The sequence below is a fragment of the Oncorhynchus nerka genome, linkage group LG27, assembly GCF_034236695.1.
Source record: "Oncorhynchus nerka isolate Pitt River linkage group LG27, Oner_Uvic_2.0, whole genome shotgun sequence".
NCBI classification, from domain to species: domain Eukaryota; kingdom Metazoa; phylum Chordata; class Actinopteri; order Salmoniformes; family Salmonidae; genus Oncorhynchus; species Oncorhynchus nerka.
Genome location: NC_088422.1, coordinates 67,770,528 through 67,789,142, shown reverse-complemented (window position 1 = coordinate 67,789,142; position 18,615 = coordinate 67,770,528). Strand labels below are relative to the sequence as shown.

Sequence of the window (18,615 nt, the reverse complement as noted above, 5' to 3'; positions counted from 1 at the left end):
CCATAACATTACAGGGCTGTCAAAATCCCCATGTGTGTCAAATGAATAAATCATAAACTACCCAATCCAGTCTCACACTTGAGATGATTTCATTTGTAAAAGTGTGAGCTCTCTGATACAGTGGATGCGTTTGTAATGTATTTAAATGTAGACATTAAAAATGGATGATATAAAACATACATTGTTCAAGCCCACAGGATCTCGGTCAAACAGCAAAACATTGAATGAATTATCCGTTCACATTTCCCGTCCGAGCATCTTATGTCACGAACATTACAATCGTCATGGAGCTCGTCAACGTGAAGTGTCAAGCTGATAGAGCTAAGAAGGTCGCTTATTCTATATATATTGCTCTATTTGAATAGGGCAGCTACATAGGTGAGATGCTGATACCTGTCCAAGACTACTAGTACTGTACAAAGAAATCTCTACTGTCAAATCTTTCTACCTGTAGAAGTTCCATCCCACTCCACACACACTGGTTGAATCAATGTTGTTTTCACGTCGTTTCAATGAAATTACGTTGAACCAACGTGGAATAGACGTTGAAGTGACGTTTGTGCCCAGTTGGATGTGCCCTTAAAATACTTTTTGAACTTCTGCACTGAATGGAGTATAAAGCTCTCCTGACTCGTTCAGAATAATGCAATGCAAATCTCCAGATAGTACTGGCAAATGAGACAGAGAAAGAGAGCAGGGGCTTTAACTAGTGCATTTCAGTGGGGGGTGGTGATTCCTAGCTATATATCTTCCTAGCCTATATCTTCTCTCAGCCTTAACTCAATTACCCCAATAATATTCCCATTCCAACTAAATTGAGAAATTGAAGCTTATTTAAGCTTATTATTTATTATGAGGCTAAAGAAGGAGGAGAAGTCATGTATCACTCTATCTCTCAAATCATTTCATACATTCACATATCTCTCTTTAGCTGAATTCCTGGTGATTTGACAGTCTTTTACTAAAAACTTTAATTGCCAAGTGTTAATTAGAGATTTACAGGGGAGGGGCTGTACACTGTACACCATACACTCACTGTCATTTGCTTCTAAAGTCATTTGGGGCTGCTGGCATGTCACAACACGCAGCTTAGCCACACACAGACGCACGCGCGCGCACACACACACACACACACACACACACACACACACACACACACACACACACACACACACACACACACACACACACACACACAGCATTGTAGAGTACAGCACATTAAAGGGATGATGGATGGCTGGCCTCTTTGTTTTAATTGATAGGGACATACAATAAGCCTGGCTGCATGACTATCTGGCTAAACAACAGAGCCATGAATGATGAGGGCCCGCCAGACAATCTACAAAGGTATCTTAAGGGCAGGGGTTTGTTGGCAGCCACGTTACTCTAACACCTAACCTCATCAGTGCTCTCAATGGTGAGAGCTATGGACGAGCTCTACTCTGTTTGAAACCAGGGCTTTTACCACCTAGGTGACCTTCAATTTCCTTTACATTATTACGGTTAATAGCTAGGGAATGTCTTCAACAGAACTAATGTCATATCGAACACATATGTTATGTGTCTGTGTTGTGGTCAAGATTACTTTTAATGCACATTGCATTACACAATAATTAATACAAAACTATACAGTGTCATATATTCACATGTACATCATCCTTGTCTTCTAAACAAATCGTAAATGTGGAAGGATCATTTGTGTTTTGTTTATTTTAGATTTAAAGAATGTTAAATTGTCCGAGACATTACAGTGAAAAAACAAGGACCCAGTCCAGAAAGACAGACATGCCCAGACAAGACATCCACTTGATCAATAGGGAGACACCTGATCGTGTCAGGAAGCTATCTGGGACACACAGGCAGTCACAGTCACAGCTGCAGAGTCATCTCAGACAGATGGAGGGAGAGAAGAGTGTGGTCCAGGTGAGGGAGAGAGAGAGCGAGAAAGAGAATAGCTGCATACGTCTGTTGGTGAGACAGCCAATGTAATGCTATGCTGCGGCATCTGGCGTTCGCCGTCCAGGCTGCTAATGATGATGAATGCCTGGCATCATGTGTCTCCACCAAGTCCAAGAGAAATCTCTCATTCCTGTTGTTTCACTGATGCCACTTTCATATTGCCACCCACTCCCCTTTTCTGATTTTAGTTCAACATTGGGCTGGAATTCAGTATAAAAGGACAACACAGTAAAATGCCAGAACCTCATCCACACTGTAATGGTAGACAAGGGAGTTGTGTAGGTAAAGAAATGGCGGCGACAGAGAGAAAGAACCACATGGGGCCACTCTTTCATCAGCTGTCTATACAAGCCTTGGCCTGGAGGGCTTTTGAGGAAGCCACAGAACGCATTCATTCAGCTTCCTACCGAGAAGCATCGATGGATGCGTGCCGGATTACACATTTTAATGTAGAAGTCTTCTAAGGGGCCCTGCTGTGGGTATTAATATCACACAAGGCACATTCACAGACAGTCTTGAGGACCTGTCACTCTTGCTGGCAAGCCTCATTGTGCACACACAATAATACCCCATTAAACCTTTTCTTCATCCTTATCAGTGAAACAGCAGTCCTTGGTCAAGGTACGGGTCACCAAGTGGAGGACTGATTGGCTGATTTGCGTTATTTGCATATTTTGTGTGTGCAGATTTATTGGGTGGAAAATGAATGGAAGTGCTCTCCCTCCCTCGTGGTGTGCCTGCCTGCCTGGCAACCACGTGGCTCACTCTTATCAAAGCACCTTGGGATTTCTTTCTGTGGCATATCGGATAATTCCCCCCCCCCCCCCCTCCATCCTGCACACAGCCAGTTGGGCAGAAAAGCCATCCATCTTAACAATCCCAGATGCCAATATTAATAGGAAGATGGACTCCCTGCCTCCATGCACTAAACAAACACAGATGGTGGTGCTCCAAAAGCTCCTGACACCAAGTTCAAAACACTGTGGAATTGTCTGCCATGTTGAAAACTATCCACCACCGCCTGCTAATTTTATTCTTGTTACTGTTAAGTTCGAAAAGTATTTAAGGATGTTCTTTCTCTCTTTCTGCAAAATTAAGTGCAGCTAAGTGCTGACTGAGATATAAAAAAATCTAATTCTGGGGCTTGATGCTTTGGCTTTTGTATTCTTTCCACATAAGGCTGTTGACAATTTTGGCGTTTAAAATATTTCCTCACCAAGGCCCCAAATGCCTCTGCATCCCTACTAAAAGCAGCAAGCGGGGGGATGGTGATGTTGAAGACATCTGGCATGGGAGCCACTCTCACAAATTAGTCATTAGTGCATTCGTTTGAGTTTGATTTAATAACATGTTGACTAATTTAATTCAAGTCACTGGGTTTGTCTACAGGAAACAACTCCGATGAGGAGGATATTCGGCCAGCGTCTTATTTTTATCCCAATGAAATATGACAATGAATACAGCCCAGCTGTCTAGACAGAGAGAGATGAGGATAGGAGGACAGACAGGAGAGATGCCATGGCACTGATTGCAGCCTCCTCCCTTTGATATGATGGATATCTGCACACCACTTAGAATATCATTATCTATGACAGCGTTATCGCCCCCCCCCCCCCCCCCACATTACTTCCGGCACCGACAGAGATGGTCGCCTCGCTTTGCGTTCCTAGGAAACTATGCAGTATTTTTGTTTTTCTACGTTGGTACCCCAGGTAATCTTAGGTTTCATTACATACAGTCAGGAGGAACTACTGAATATAAGAGCAACGTCAACTCACCATCATTTACAATCAGGAATATGACTTTCCCGAAGCGGATCCTGTGTTTTGCCTTCCACCCAGGACAATGGATCGGATCCCAGCCGGCGACCCTAAACAACGACGCCGTAAAAGGGGCAAACGAAGCGGTCTTCTGGTCAGGCTCCGGAGACGGGCACATCGCGCAATCTAGCATACTACCCGCCAATGTCCAGTCTCTTGACAACAAGGTTGATGAAATCCGAGCAAGGGTAGCATTCCAGAGAGACATCAGAGACTGTAATGTTCCTTGCTTCACAGAAACATGGCTCACTCGAGAGACGCTAACGGAGTCGGTGCAGCCAGCTGGTTTCTTCACGCATCGCGCCGACAGAAACAAGCATCTTTCTGGTAAGAAGAGGGGCGGGGGGGGTATGCCTTATGATTAACGAGACGTGGTGTGATCATAACAACATACAGGAACTCAAGTCCTTCTGTTCACCTGACTTAGAATTCCTCACAATCAAATGTCGACCGCCTTATCTACCAAGGGAATTCTCTTCGATTACAATCAAAGCCGTATATATTCCCCCCCAAGCAGACACATCGATGGCCCTGAACAAACTTGATTTGACTCTATGTAAACTGGAAACCACATATCCTGAGGTTGCATTCATTGTAGCTGGGGATTTTAACAAGGCTAATCTGAAAACAAGACTCCCTAAATTCTATCAGCATATCGATTGTGCTACCAGGGCTGGTAAAACCCTGGATCATTGTTATTCTAACTTCCGCGACGCATATAAGGCCCTCCCCCGCCCTCCTTTCGGAAAAGCTGACCACAACTCCATTTTGTTGCTTCCAGCCTACAGACAGAAACTAAAACAAGAAGCTCCCGCGCTCAGGTCTGTTCAATGCTGGTCCGACCAATCTGATTCCACGCTTCAAGACTGCTTCGATCACGTGGATTGGGATATGTTCCGCATTGCGTCCAACAACAACATTGACGAATATGCTGATTCAGTGAGCGAGTTCATTAGAAAGTGCATCGGCGATGCTATACCCACAACAACGATTAAAACATTCCCAAAACAAAAACCATGGATTGATGGGAGCATTCGCGCAAAACTGAAAGCGTGAACCACTGCTTTTAACCAGGGCAAGGTGACCGGAAACATGACCGAATACAAACAGTGTAGCTATTCCCTCTGCAAGGCAATCAAACAATCAAACAGGTTTTGAATTGTGACTCTACTTTGTCTCTATACTGACACTTGGTCAGTATAGAGACAAAGTAGAGTCACAATTCAAAACATGCAGGCTCTCCTTCACTGCAGCCGACCATATCACCTCCACCCTACCTGACACCCTAGACCCACTCCAATTTGCTTACCGCCCCAATAGGTACACAGACGACGCAACCACACTGCACACTGCCCTAACCCATCTGTACAAGAGGAATACCTATGTGAGAATGCTGTTCATCGACTACAGCTCATCGACTACAGTATTGAACACCATAGTACCATCCAAACTCATCATCAAGCTCGAGACCCTGGGTCTCGACCCTGCCCTGTGCAACTGGGTACTGGACTTCCTGATGGGCCGCCCCCAGGTGGTGAGGGTAGGTAACAACATCTCCACCCCGCTGATCCTCAACACTGGGGCCCCACAAGGGTGCGTTCTGAGCCCTCTCCTGTACTCCCTGTTCACCCACGACTGCGTGAACATGCACGCCTCCAACTCAATCATCAAGTTTGTGGACGACACTACAGTGGTAGGCTTGATTACCAACAACAACAAGACGGCCTACAGGGAGGAGGTGAGGGCCCTCGGAGTGTGGTGTCAGGAAAATAATCTCACACTCAACGTCAACAAAACAAAGGAGATGATTGTGGACTTCAGGAAACAGCAGAGGGAGCACCCCCCTCTGCCCTCCAGGACACCTACACCACCCGATGTCACAGGAAGGCCATAAAGATCATAAAGGACAACAACCACCCGAGCCACTGCCTGTTCACCCCGCTATCATCCAGAAGGAGAGGTCAGTACAGGTGCATCAAAGCAGGGACCGAGAGACTGAAAAACAGCTTCTATCTCAAGGCAATCCAACTGTTAAACAGCCACCACTAACATTGAGTGGCTGCTGCCAACATACTGACTCAACTCCAGCCACTTTTAAAAATGTATCACTAGCCACTTTAAACAATGCCACTTAATATAATGTTTACATACCCTACATTACTCATCTCATATGTATATGTATTTACTGTACTCTATATCATCTACTGCATCTTGACATCTTTATGTAATACATGTATCACTAGCCACTTTAAACTATGCCACTTCATGTTTATATACCCTACATTACTCATCTCATATGTATATACTGTACTCTATACCATCTACTGCATCTTGCCTATGCCGTTCTGTACCATCCCTCATTAATATATCTTTATGTACATGTTCTTTATCCATTTACACTTGTGTGTATAATGTAGTAGTTGTGGAATTGTTAGGTTAGATTACTCGTTGGTTATTACTGCATTGTCGGAACTAGAAGCACAAGCATTTCGCTACACTCGCATTAACATCTGCTAACCATGTGTATGTGACAAATACATGTGATTTGAACCACCACAACCATCAACCACCGCCGGTTGTAAGCTGTAAAACACTGTAGTTTACTAAGCCCTCTTGGCTAAAAGGTCTTGGAATGGAATCTTTGGTCAATGTTTTTATTCAATAAGCATTTATTATTGGTTAGTTAATGTTGTGTGGTTTAACAGATAGCTGTTTACAACTTGTGATGCTGATTTGATAGGATGGGAAGTCCTTTGTGCCATGCAACAAAGGGTCATAGTTGACTACGGGGCACCAATCTAGACTTGAGAATCTGCCCCAAAACACAAGTCATGTAAGCACACAGGTACACGCACACACAGAAAATAAAGCACATGACATCTCCACAGCCAGGGGGTTCATTTAACCCTTAATGTCAGGGTGTGTGTGGGCCTGGATGTTAGAATATCATCTGTGATTAGAGGAGACTAGGGGCTGAGCTATTCTGTTGACATTGACAGTGCTACTGGGTGCTGTCTTGCGGAGGCATTTATCTTCTGTTCAGTATGACAGGTGAGAACATAGCCTTCCTTCACTCAGCAGGTCAGAGGGCATCAGACATCTCCAGGACCAACTATGACAGAGCAACGAGCAATCTCGCTGTGCTGGGGGAAGCAACGGAGTCAACAACATCAAAGACCTTGCAAGTTAAACAGGAAGTACTGTATTTTCTATGGCGCTGTAGATTGCTCTTCAGCTACCAATAGATATGAATAGTTCAGCTATGAATTCCAGCAATTTAAGAAGATATATTATTCGTAAAGCTCAAATGGTGACGCAGTCTTAAAAATGTGATGTAGGGGGGGGTCATGTGACCCTTGAACGAGATGGCCGCATGAACTAAGAGCTCCGCACAAGTAGTTTCCAATTCCTAATCTTACCTCCCCTTGAAGTTTAATCTCCTTTAGCTTTAGTCAAAAAGTCATGGCGGCTACACAAGGCGACATTACAGGTGACATTTTTTACCCGGACTCGAGCATTAGCGACGGAAAAAGCCTCCAAGAAGCAGCTAGCTTCAGAAAAAGCTAGCGCCATTAGCCAGGAGCAAGAGGACCCCCCCCCCGAGGCCCAACGAATGCCAACCTCGCACTCTGTCGAAGACATCCTTTCTGAGTTGAGATCCCAACGTACAGAACTAAACATTAAATTAGATTCCATTAATTCTCAGCTCAGTGCGATAGGGGGCAAGGTGACAATCCTGGAAAATGCTTTGCCTAACATCAACAACAACATAACCATAAACGCGGGGCGCCTGGATGAGGCAGAGGGGCGAATCCTATCCATGGAAAACTTATTGACAGATGCCTTGGAAACAATAGCATATGCTAAAAAGAAAATAGAGCATCTGGAAGAGAAAACAGAGGACCTGGAAAACAGGGGGCGAAGGAATAATTGTGTTCTACTAAATCTGGGCGAAAAAGAAGAGGGAAACATGCCACTGATCCGCTACCTGCAAGACAAACTTCCCGAGTGGCTCCACCTGTCCACCAATAGGCCCATAGAACTTGAGAGAGGTCACCGAGCACTGAGGCCTCCACCAGCAGCCAGACAACCACCGTGCCCAATCACCCTACGTTTCCTGAGATTCACCGAGAAGGAACGAGTCCTACAGGCGGCGAAAATCAACACCATTAGAGTGGGAAACGCCAAACTCACTTTACACCAGGACCTGTCAGCTGGAATACGCCGAAAGCGCAGAGAGTTTGACAAGGTGAAGAAATACTCCATTGACCGAGGCATCTTTAGGCGATTCAAATACCCAAACGAGCTCAGGATTCTTCACCAAGGAGCCCTGTGACACTTCAAAACTCCCGAAGTGTCGTCATATGGAATGGACCAAGGTGTAGCGTGGTGAGCGTACATTTTTCTTTATTTGCAAATGTCGCCAACAAAACAATAATACAACAAAAACGACCGTGAAGCTACGTAAGGCTATACATGCACAAACGAAGACAACTACCCACAACTAAGGTGGCAAAACAGGCTGCCTAAGTATGATTCCCAATCAGCGACAACGATGGACAGCTGTCCCTGATTGAGAACCATACCTGGCCAAAACATAGAAACAGTAAACATAGAAATAAAGAAACTAGAATGCCCACCCTAGTCACACCCTGGACTAAACAAAATAGAGAATAAAAGCTTCTCTATGGCCAGGGCGTGACACGAAGAGGCAAAATGTTTTTTGAAAGACAATCCTGGTCAATGAGAAATGGACCAATGACTAAATGTGAATACTGTTATTACTAAAGGAGGTAAGACAACATATAGCCGATATCCAAAGACCCACCCGCCCCGCTAAATGTCATTATAGCTGTCTAATCTATATTTATTTTCCTTTAGCTGAGAGGTATATATTCTATAGCCTAACCTAGGCCTACTAATGTTTCAGCCTACTTTTATTTCCATTTTTTTGTTGCTATTATTACTTGGGGTTCCCTATGCCCCTTGGGGGAGGTATATGTAGGCTGGGCTATTGATTTTATTTTCTCTTTCTTTTAATGTGGTCTGGACGGGGGCTATGTTGTCATTCACTCAATGCGGGGCGGAGAGGAGAGGATGAGGCATTTCTTTGGTGGGGAGGGGGAGACTGTTCCCGTTTTTTTTTTTTTTTGGAACACAGAATTGAGACTGAGCGGGGGGGTAATAGATCCAACGGGATATGTCGAGTTGTTTGGGAACTCGGCTGGGGTGTTCAGAGATTGCTATTTTATGTACACCATTTATTTTCCTTTTATGTGAACGCAGCTGTAACTATTATCCACCTTTACCCAGTGATGACTTGCACTAAAGTTCGATTACTGCTCGATGACGATGACTAGTTCCTTAAATCTATTGACATGGAACTGCCATGGTCTCGGTCATGCAATAAAACAGAAAAAGATACTATGTGCTCTAAAAAAGGAAAAAGCAGACATTGCGCTATTACAATAGACACACCCCTGTGATGCCGGGCATGCCAAACTCCGCAGAGCTTGGGTGTGACAGGTGTATTTCTCATCTTTCAAATCAAACAGTAGAGGTACAGCCATACTTATCCATAAGAATGTTCCATTCTGTCACGTTCCTTTTTTATGTCTCTATTTTAGTTTGGTCAGGCCGTGAGTTGGGGTGGGCATTCTATGTTTTGTGTTCTATGTTTTCTATTTCTATGTGTTTGGCCTGGTATGGTTCCCAATCGGAGGCAGCTGTCAATCGTCTCTGATTGAGGACCATACTTAGGCAGCCTGTTTTCCCACTATGGTTTGTGGGTAGTTGTTTTCTGTGTCTGTGTTTCACCATACAGAACTGTTTCGATTTTCATTGTTTCACTTTGGTTATATTATATATATATATATATAATATATATCAGTTATATTTAATTAAAGTGGACACTTACCACGCTGCGTTTTGGTCCGATCTATCATACTCCTCATCAGATGAAGAAGATCGTTATACATTCATAATTGACAAAAACATTTCTGATCCGGAGGGGAGATTTATTTTGATAACTAGGTCACTGTATGGACAACCAATTACTATCTTAAACATATACACCCCCAACACAGATACTCCTGCTTCATGTAAAAAATGATAACCCTGTTCAATGAGCATTGTGTTTCCTTTGGCATGGTGGCCGGAGATTTTAATTGTACCCTTAAACCAACCCTAGACAAATCATCTCAAGTCCCCACCACAAATCCTAGATCTGCAAAGATGTTGAACTCTCTTACTAAAGAGATGGGACTGAAATATATCTGGAGAGAGACTAATAGCTCATCTATGGACTATACATACTACTCTAATGTCCATAACACCTACTCCCGTATAGATTACATTTTTATCCCAAAGAGTTTCATAAATTCAGCCACTTGTACAATCGGACCCATAGCACTTTCAGATCACGCCTTTGTCCACCTCCGCTTTGACCTCTGCAAAAACATCCCGAGGTCAAAGAGCTGGAACTTCAACACCTCCATGTTATCAAACAAAGCGTTCCATACATTGGTAACTACATGGATCGACAACTACACACAAGACAACAAAGTTTCTCCTGTTTCTCCGGCCACAATGTGGGACGCTGCTAATGCCACACTAAGAGGTCATCTAATTGCATATGCTTCCTCTAAGAAAAAAGCAATGGAAGCACACAGGCTAGATCTTGAGAGGGAGCTGGAATGCTGTGAAAAAGTACATAAACAATCCCCAGACAGCACCTCCTGGAGTCAACTTAAAGCAGCCAAAGCCAAACTGAATTTGGACTATACTCGGGAGATAAAAAAAAAAAGTGTTCTTCACTAAACAGAAATACCATGAGTATAGCAATAGGCCGAGTAGATTGCTTGCTTACCAATTAAAAAAAGAGCAGTCAGAGCGTACAATCATGGCTATCCGAACAGCAGAGGACGAGGTCACATATGACCCAAAAAATATCAATTGAACTTTTCATGATTTTTCCTGCAAACTATATACCTCTAAGAGAAAACACTTGGAGGCAGAACTCCACTCATTCCTAGAGGGAATCTCGCTACCTAAACTATCAGAGACCGACCAAGAAGATCTCAACTCCCCCTTCACTCCTGAGGAGATCCTGGAGGCAATTACCCCCATGCCCCCTAATAAGTCCCCAGGCCCAGATGGATTCCCCAGAGAGTTCTACAAAGCTTTTTGGCCCCAACTTAGCCGTATTTTCATGCCAATGCTGGAGGATTTGAGCAAAAACGGAATTCTCCCAGACTCAATGCACACAGCTCGCATTACAGTGTTGCTCAAAAAAGACAAGGACACTCTACCCTGCTCGTCCTTCCATCCCATAAGCTTGTTGGATTTTGACTACAAAATAATTACCAAATTGCTCGCCAAAAGACTAAACACTCTTCTTCCCAAAATAACAAAAGTGGACAAAACTGGGTTCGTTAGAGACAGATTCTCTTCTGATAACATTCGCCGTCCTTTTGATACTATTGATCAAGTAAACGCACAGAAGACCCCTGTCCTGCTGGCTTCACTGGATGCTGAGAAGGCGTTCGACAAGATGGAGGGCCCAAACTTTATTAAATGGATAAAATCACTATACTCTCATCCAAATGCCATGGTGACTACTAACGGACCGAACTTTGACAGATTCCCTTGGGGATGGGGCACAGGACAAGTGTGCTCGCTGTCCCCCCTGCTCTACTTGTTGGGGGCGGAGCCTCTGGCAGAGTTGATAAGGAGCAATCCAAGTATTATGGGTGTTTCTGCAGGTGGCCTGCAGCACAAGATTTCGCTTTCGCGGATGATGTCTTGCTCTACATATCTAACCCTGAGAAATCCCTCCCTCCCATTTTAGACACAATTGCTCAGTATGGCAAGTTTTCAGGTTATAAGATAAATTTGAACAAATCCAATGTCTGCCCTCTCAATATTACACGCACCAGCTCTATGATGACACTATGTCCATTCCAATGGAAGACACAAGGGTTTCAATACCTTGGGATCTTCATAACACCAGATCTGAATAGCCTTTTCAAGAAAAATTATCTTCCACTCCTGGATCGAATCAAGAACGATCTCCAAACCTGGATCTCCCTCCCAATTAGCTTAGTAGGAAGAATTAATGTCATCCGCATGAACATCCTCAATAGACTGAACTATTTATTTCAGATGCTCCCATGCTATCTCCCAGGATCAAGTTCAAGTCCCAGGATCAACCTAGGATCAAGTTCTCCACTCTATCGAAACCTGAATCTAAGGATGGTCTTGCCCTTCCCTCCCTTCAATTGTACTACTGGTCTGACCTAGTCCGCAACATGCTAACATGGATCACAAACAGACAAGAGTCAACGTGGATTCAGATAGAAGCCCAATCCTGTGGTTCATTGCCCCTAAGCTCAATTATATTCATTAATAACTTTAGTGAAGTGGGCAACATAGCCAAAACCTTTGTGATTTACAGCACCCTACTAGCGTGGAGGGACTGTAAGAAATACCTGGACATTTCCTCCCAAATATGTTCTCACTCGCCTATAGTAGGCAACCCTGACTTGCCAAAAGCCCTGAGGGATGCCAACTTTAATATTTGGCATACTCTAGGAATCAGGACCTTTTCAGACCTATTTCATCGGAAACCCACTACGCTGAAATCATTTCAAGAGCTTTGCAGTGAATTCAATGTGCCAAGATCCCATTTAAAAAATATATACCTTCAAATTAGACATGTAATTTCCTCATTTACTTCCAAGAGGAGGTTTAGAACTCAGTTGAATGAAGTTGAAACCCTTCTTTTCACAGCACAATCCATTAATGGCTAAATATCTTATATCTATAGACTCCTTTCTGAGAAAGGAGGCTCCTCCTTTACTCCTTTGAAAATAATCTGGGGAAAGGACCTTGGTCTGACTATCAGTGATGAGTTATGGGCGGAGGTTTGTGACAGGGTATACTGCTCCTCTACTAATGTAAAAATGAAAGAATCTAATTATTATTATTTTTGTATAAATTGTATTACACTCCTTTGAAACTCCATAGAATGAAAACAGACATTTCTCCTACCTGTAAAAGATGTACCTCTGAAAGTGGAACCTATATGCATGCATTTTGGAGCTGTAGAGAGATTGCCAAAATCTGGCAATCTATACATACTGCTGCACAGAAAATACTAGATGTACAGTTTGATATGACCCCGTGTATCTATCTTCTTAATGCCCAGCAGGACTTTGTTCTTGATCCTGACAGAGAAACTTTGCTTATGACTTTTACATACGTTGCTAAGAAATGTATTCTTCTATTGTGGGCCTCTAATACCTCTCCTACATTTAAAATGTGGATTGACCAGATTGTTGACTTTCTCCCTCTTGAAAAGCTCACTTATGACCTCCGCAAGAGACAGCCCAAGTTTGATAGACTCTGGTCTCCATTACATAACTGTATTTCAAATTGGACAGAGTGAATGGGGTGATTAGGGAATTTAGGGATTAGGGATGTTGTGTAAGGTGCTGTAAAATCTAAAAATGAATTATTTGCTCGCGTCTCAGCTAAGGCTGGAAATAGCTAATAAGAACCTTGATAGTGCTGCTGCAAGTTTTATATATATATATATTTTTTTTAAATAATTATTCTTTGTGTGTATATATATGTGTGTATGTACTGTATATGTATATATATGTGTATGTGTATATACAGTGGGGCAAAAAAGTATTTAGTCAGCCACCAATTGTGCAAGTTCTCCCACTTAAAAAGATGAGAGAGGCCTGTAATTTTCATCATAGCTACACTTCAACTATGACAGACAAAATGAGAAAAAAAATCCAGAAAATCACATTGTAGGATTTTTTATGAATTTATTTGCAAATGATGGTGGAAAATAAGTATTTGGTCAATAACAAAAGTTTATCTCAATACTTTGTTATATACCCTTTGTTGGCAATGACAGAGGTCAAACGTTTTCTGTAAGTCTTCACAAGGTTTTCACACACTGTTGCTGGTATTTTGGCCCATTTCTCCATGCAGATCTCCTCTAGAGCAGTGATGTTTTGGGGCCGTTGCTGGGCAACACAGACTTTCAACTCCCTCCAAAGATTTTCTATGGGGTTGAGATCTGGAGGCTGGCTAGGCCACTCCAGGACCTTGAAAAGCTTCTTATGAAGCCACTCCTTCGTTGCCCAGGCGGTGTGTTTGGGATCATTGTCATGCTGAAAGACCCAGCCACGTTTCATCTTCAATGCACTTGCTGATGGAAGGAGGTTTTCACTCAAAATCTCATGATACATGGCCCCTTTCTTTCTTTCCTTTACACGGATCAGTCGTCCTGGTCCCTTTGCAGAAAAACAGCCCCAAAGCATGATGTTTCCGCCCCCATGCTTCACAGTAGGTATGGTGTTATTTGGATGTAACTCAGCATTCTTTGTCTTCCAAACACAACGAGTTGAGTTTTTACCAAAAAGTTCTATTTTGGTTTCATCTGACCATATGACATCCTCCCAATCTTCTTCTGGATCATCCAAATGCTCTCTAGCAAACTTCAGATGGGCCTGGACATGTACTGGCTTAAGCAGGGGGACACGTCTGGCACTGCAGGATTTGAGTCCCTGGCGGCGTAGTGTGTTACTGATGGTAGGCTTTGTTACTTTGGTCCCAGCTCTCTGCAGGTCATTCACTAGGTCCCCCCGTGTGGTTCTGGGATTTTTGCTCACCGTTCTTGTGATAATTTTGACCCCACGGTGTAAGATCTTGCGTGGAGCCCCAGATCGAGGGAGATTATCAGTGGTCTTCCATTTCCTAATAATTGCTCCCACAGTTGATTTCTTCAAACCTATTGCAGATTCCTTACCTATTGCAGATTCAATCTTCTCAGCCTGGTGCAGGTCTACAATTTTGTTTCCGGTGTCCTTTGCAGCTCTTTGGTCTTGGCCATAGTGGAGTTTGGAGTGTGACTGTTTGAGGTTGTGGACAGGTGTCTTTTATACTGATAACAAGTTCAAACAGGTGCCATTAATACAGGTAACGAGTGGAGGACAGAGGAGCCTCTTAAAGAAGAAGTTACAGGTCTGTGAGAGACAAAAATCTTGCTTGTTTGTTATTGACCAAATACTTATTTTCCACCATAATTTGCAAATAAATTCATTAAAAATCATACAATGTGATTTTCTGGATATTTCTTTCTCATTTTGTCTGTCATAGTTGAAGTGTACCTATGATGAAAATTACAGGCCTCTCTCATCTTTTTAAGTGGGAGAACTTGCACAATTGGTGGCTGACTAAATACTTTTTTGCCCCACTGTATATATGTATATGTGTGTGTATGTATGTATGATATGTGTATATATATCATTTTATTTAATTATTTATTTTTAGTTATTATTATTTATTCATTTTTTAAAGTCTGTCACATCTGTGAATGTGGAATGTGTTTTGTTGGTTGATTGAAAAACAAGGAGAAAAAAAAGATTTAATTTGAAATGTAGTCGCCATGGCGAAAAAGTAAAAAAGTCATTCAGGTGGTGAGATGTGGTCGACAAGTTATTCGGAGATGACAGATGACATTTCTGTGAGGTTACCACTGTAGTGTTTCAGCACCGAGGCAGAGCTGGCCTTTGGCAGATCCTGCTTACCCAGTGCCGATCAGCACACCTCGCGCACACACACACGCATACTGTATAGAATCTGCTTCTGTGATTGGCTAGCCCCTCATATCAGCCCCAGTTCCCAGTTAACAGGAAGACATAAAGACAAATGGGTTTGATGGTGATGAGATTCATTTACTAGCAATGCTGCCTCTTTGATGTATACTTGACAACCTGAGTGGTATGCTGCCTCAAACTGTCTGTCGATGTGGTTGAAAGGCCCCTTTTAAAATGCCCCTGGGTATGGTGTGGTTTAGTGTTGTGGTCTGTTTGGCAATCAACCAGCTATTCAAACTCCCCCCATTGTTCATGCAAAGTAAAAATCTCAGGTGAACACACCCAGCAGGGATTTGAAGGCATTTTACAACAACTGTGAAAGAGAGCGCCTCAGTTGGTTTTGAGAGCTGAATAGAGCCGTGATCAAAATACATTATAGGGATGGACACAATCATTCTGTCTAAGTGGTACTGTAGAAGAAAGAAAGCGAGGGAACCTGTCCTGACAAACATTTCAATGTTACAAACAATGAAGGATGAGACTAAAAACAAACAAAAGATAACTATTGTAAAATATACTGTGTCAGTAAAATGTATATACTGTAGTATGTATAAGCTGGAAGTAGAAGCCTAAGTGTTGTTGTCCAAGTGTTGTTGCCCAATTAGGGGAGGGGTGGTAGGGTTAAGGGAAAATAATAAAGGAAAATATATATATAATTAAAATAATATATTTACAAAAATAATTATTGCGGATTGGAAATTATGTAGACAATTACATTGATAGAAGCCACAATCTCTCTGCAATATTAAAATTAAAATAAACAATACTCCACACTAGATGCTATCTAGAACCTAAAATGATTATTCGGCTGTCCCCATAGGAGAACCCTTTGAAGAACCATTTTGGGTTCCAGGCAGAACCCTATTAGGTTCCATGTAGAAACCTTTCCCGATAGGGTTCTACATGGAACCCCATGTTCTACTTAGAACCAACAAGGGTTATCCTATGGGGGCAGCCAAATAATTATTTTAGGTTCTAGATAGCACCTTTTTTTTCAAATGTGCAGTTTAGACAAACACACAACTATTGTAGATGCTGGCGCTAGAAGGACAGAGGTTGGGCAGGGAGCCCCATCTGTTGGCTGGTATGTAAATTCCCTGTGGCGGTGCCTGGGTCTGTGTGTGCCTTGCTTTCTTGGTGGTGGAGGAGTGTCTCTGTCTCCTTCCTGACTGACTGACAGACTGACTGAATGCATCTCCTGCTGGGCTCTGCTGCTTCACTTTGCACCTCTTACTTCTGGGACAGTGCTCAAGGATACACCCAGGGAGGGACGGGAACATTTCTAATTATTACGGCAATTATAATCATCCCTGTATTTCAGCAGCAGCAGAGGCTCTCTCTCTCTCTCTCTCTCTTTCGCTCTCTCTAGACTCCCTTCGTCAGACTGGTAGATAGACTGCTTCTGCACAGAACAGTAATCAACGTTTCTCTCTTCATCATCTCACTGGTGGATGAGGTAAAGCAAAAAGCCTCTTCACCTTGCCTCACTAGTGGATCTAATCAGACATATCTAGCTAGAGTAGCTTCCTCTAGCCCAACCCCAGGGGAAAGGTAATACATTATGGATCTCAGTAAACAACGTTATCTCTCTCCGAGGAGCTGTACTCTATAGAGGACAGTCGACTGTCGTAAAGATGGTCTGTGTTCACGTGTAGGTATTCTGTGTTTGGTGGATATACTATGGATTATAATAATCTCGCCTCTCTCACACGCACGTATGTACCTAAAACCCTCACAAACTTTTACAGAGGCACAATTGAGAGCATCCTGTCGGGCTGTATCACCGCCTGTTACGGCAACTGTACTGTCCGCAACCGCAGGGCCTTCCAGAGGGTGGTGCGGTCTGCCCAACGCATCACCGTGGGTAAACTACCTGCCTGCCCTCCAGGACACCTACAGCACCCGATGTCACAGGAAGGCCAAAAAGATCATCAAGGACAACAACCACCTGAGCCACTGCCTGTTCACCCCGCTAACATCCAGAAGACGAGGTCAGTACAGGTGCATCAAAGCTGGGACCGAGAGACTGGAAAACAGCTTTTATCTCAAGGCTATCAGACTGTTAAATAGTCATCACTAGCATATTAGAGGCTGCTGCCCTATACATAGATTTGAAATCACTGGCCACTTCAATAAATGGAACCCTAGTCACTTGAATAATGTTTACATATTTTGCATTACTCATCTCATATGTATATACTGTATTCTATTCTATTATATTCTACAGTATCTTAGTCTATACCGCTCTGACATTGCTCGTCAATATACTTATATATTCTTAATTCCATTCCTTTACTTAGATTTGTGTGTATTGGGTATATGTTGTGAAATTGTTAGATATCACTGCACTGTCGGAGCTAGAAACACAAGCATTTCGCTACACCCGCAATAACATCTGCTAAACACGTGTATGTGACCAATAAAATGTGATTTGATTTGATGTAAGACCACACCCTCCTACAGTACCCTACCTCCTCCCACTGGTGGATGTATCTGATGAGCCTGGACAGCCTGAGCAGTCTGAGCAGGCTGAGGATCTTGGTGAAGCGGACGATCCTCAGCGCCCGGGCCGTCTTGTAGAAGTCTGAGTCGATGCGTGTCTCCACGATGAGGAAGATGTAGTCCACAGGTATAGAGGAGATGAAGTCCACCACGAACCAGCTCCTCAGGTACTTGATCTTAATCTGTTGTGGGTCCAGGATGATCTCGGTGTTGTCCTCCTTGACGATGCCAGTGCGGAAGTTGAGCACCAGGTCCATGAGGAAGAAGGTGTCTGAGATCACGTTGAAGATGATCCAGGGGGGCGTGTGTTCGTCTTTGAAGAAGGTGATGCCCACCGGGATGACGATCAGGTTCCCCACCATCAGCAGCAGCATGGTCAGGTCCCAGTAGAACCTAGAACAGGAGGAACCACAGGGAGCTTAGAGCCTGGGAGAGAACATAAGGAACCACAGATGGCTTAAAACCTGGGAGAGAACAGGGGGAACCACAGAGAGCTAAGAACCTGAGAGAGAACATGAGGAACCACAGAGAGCTAAGAACCTGAGAGAGAACAGGAGGAACCACAGATGGCTTAAAACCTGGGAGAGAACAGGGGGAACCACAGAGAGCTAAGAACCTGAGAGAGAACATGAGGAACCACAGAGAGCTAAGAACCT

At 43.4% G+C, this 18,615-nt stretch overlaps 1 protein-coding gene across 1 annotated transcript in view; it reads right to left on the bottom strand.

Annotated features, from left to right (window-relative positions):
* Window positions 1–18,615, bottom strand: part of LOC115112199 (potassium/sodium hyperpolarization-activated cyclic nucleotide-gated channel 3-like) — a 100,304-nt gene that overhangs the window by 44,134 nt on the left and 37,555 nt on the right. The window contains exon 4 of the mRNA XM_065011157.1: window positions 17,929–18,352. Within this exon, the coding sequence (XP_064867229.1) occupies window positions 17,929–18,352 (424 nt within the window). The remainder of the gene's footprint in view (window positions 1–17,928; window positions 18,353–18,615) is intronic.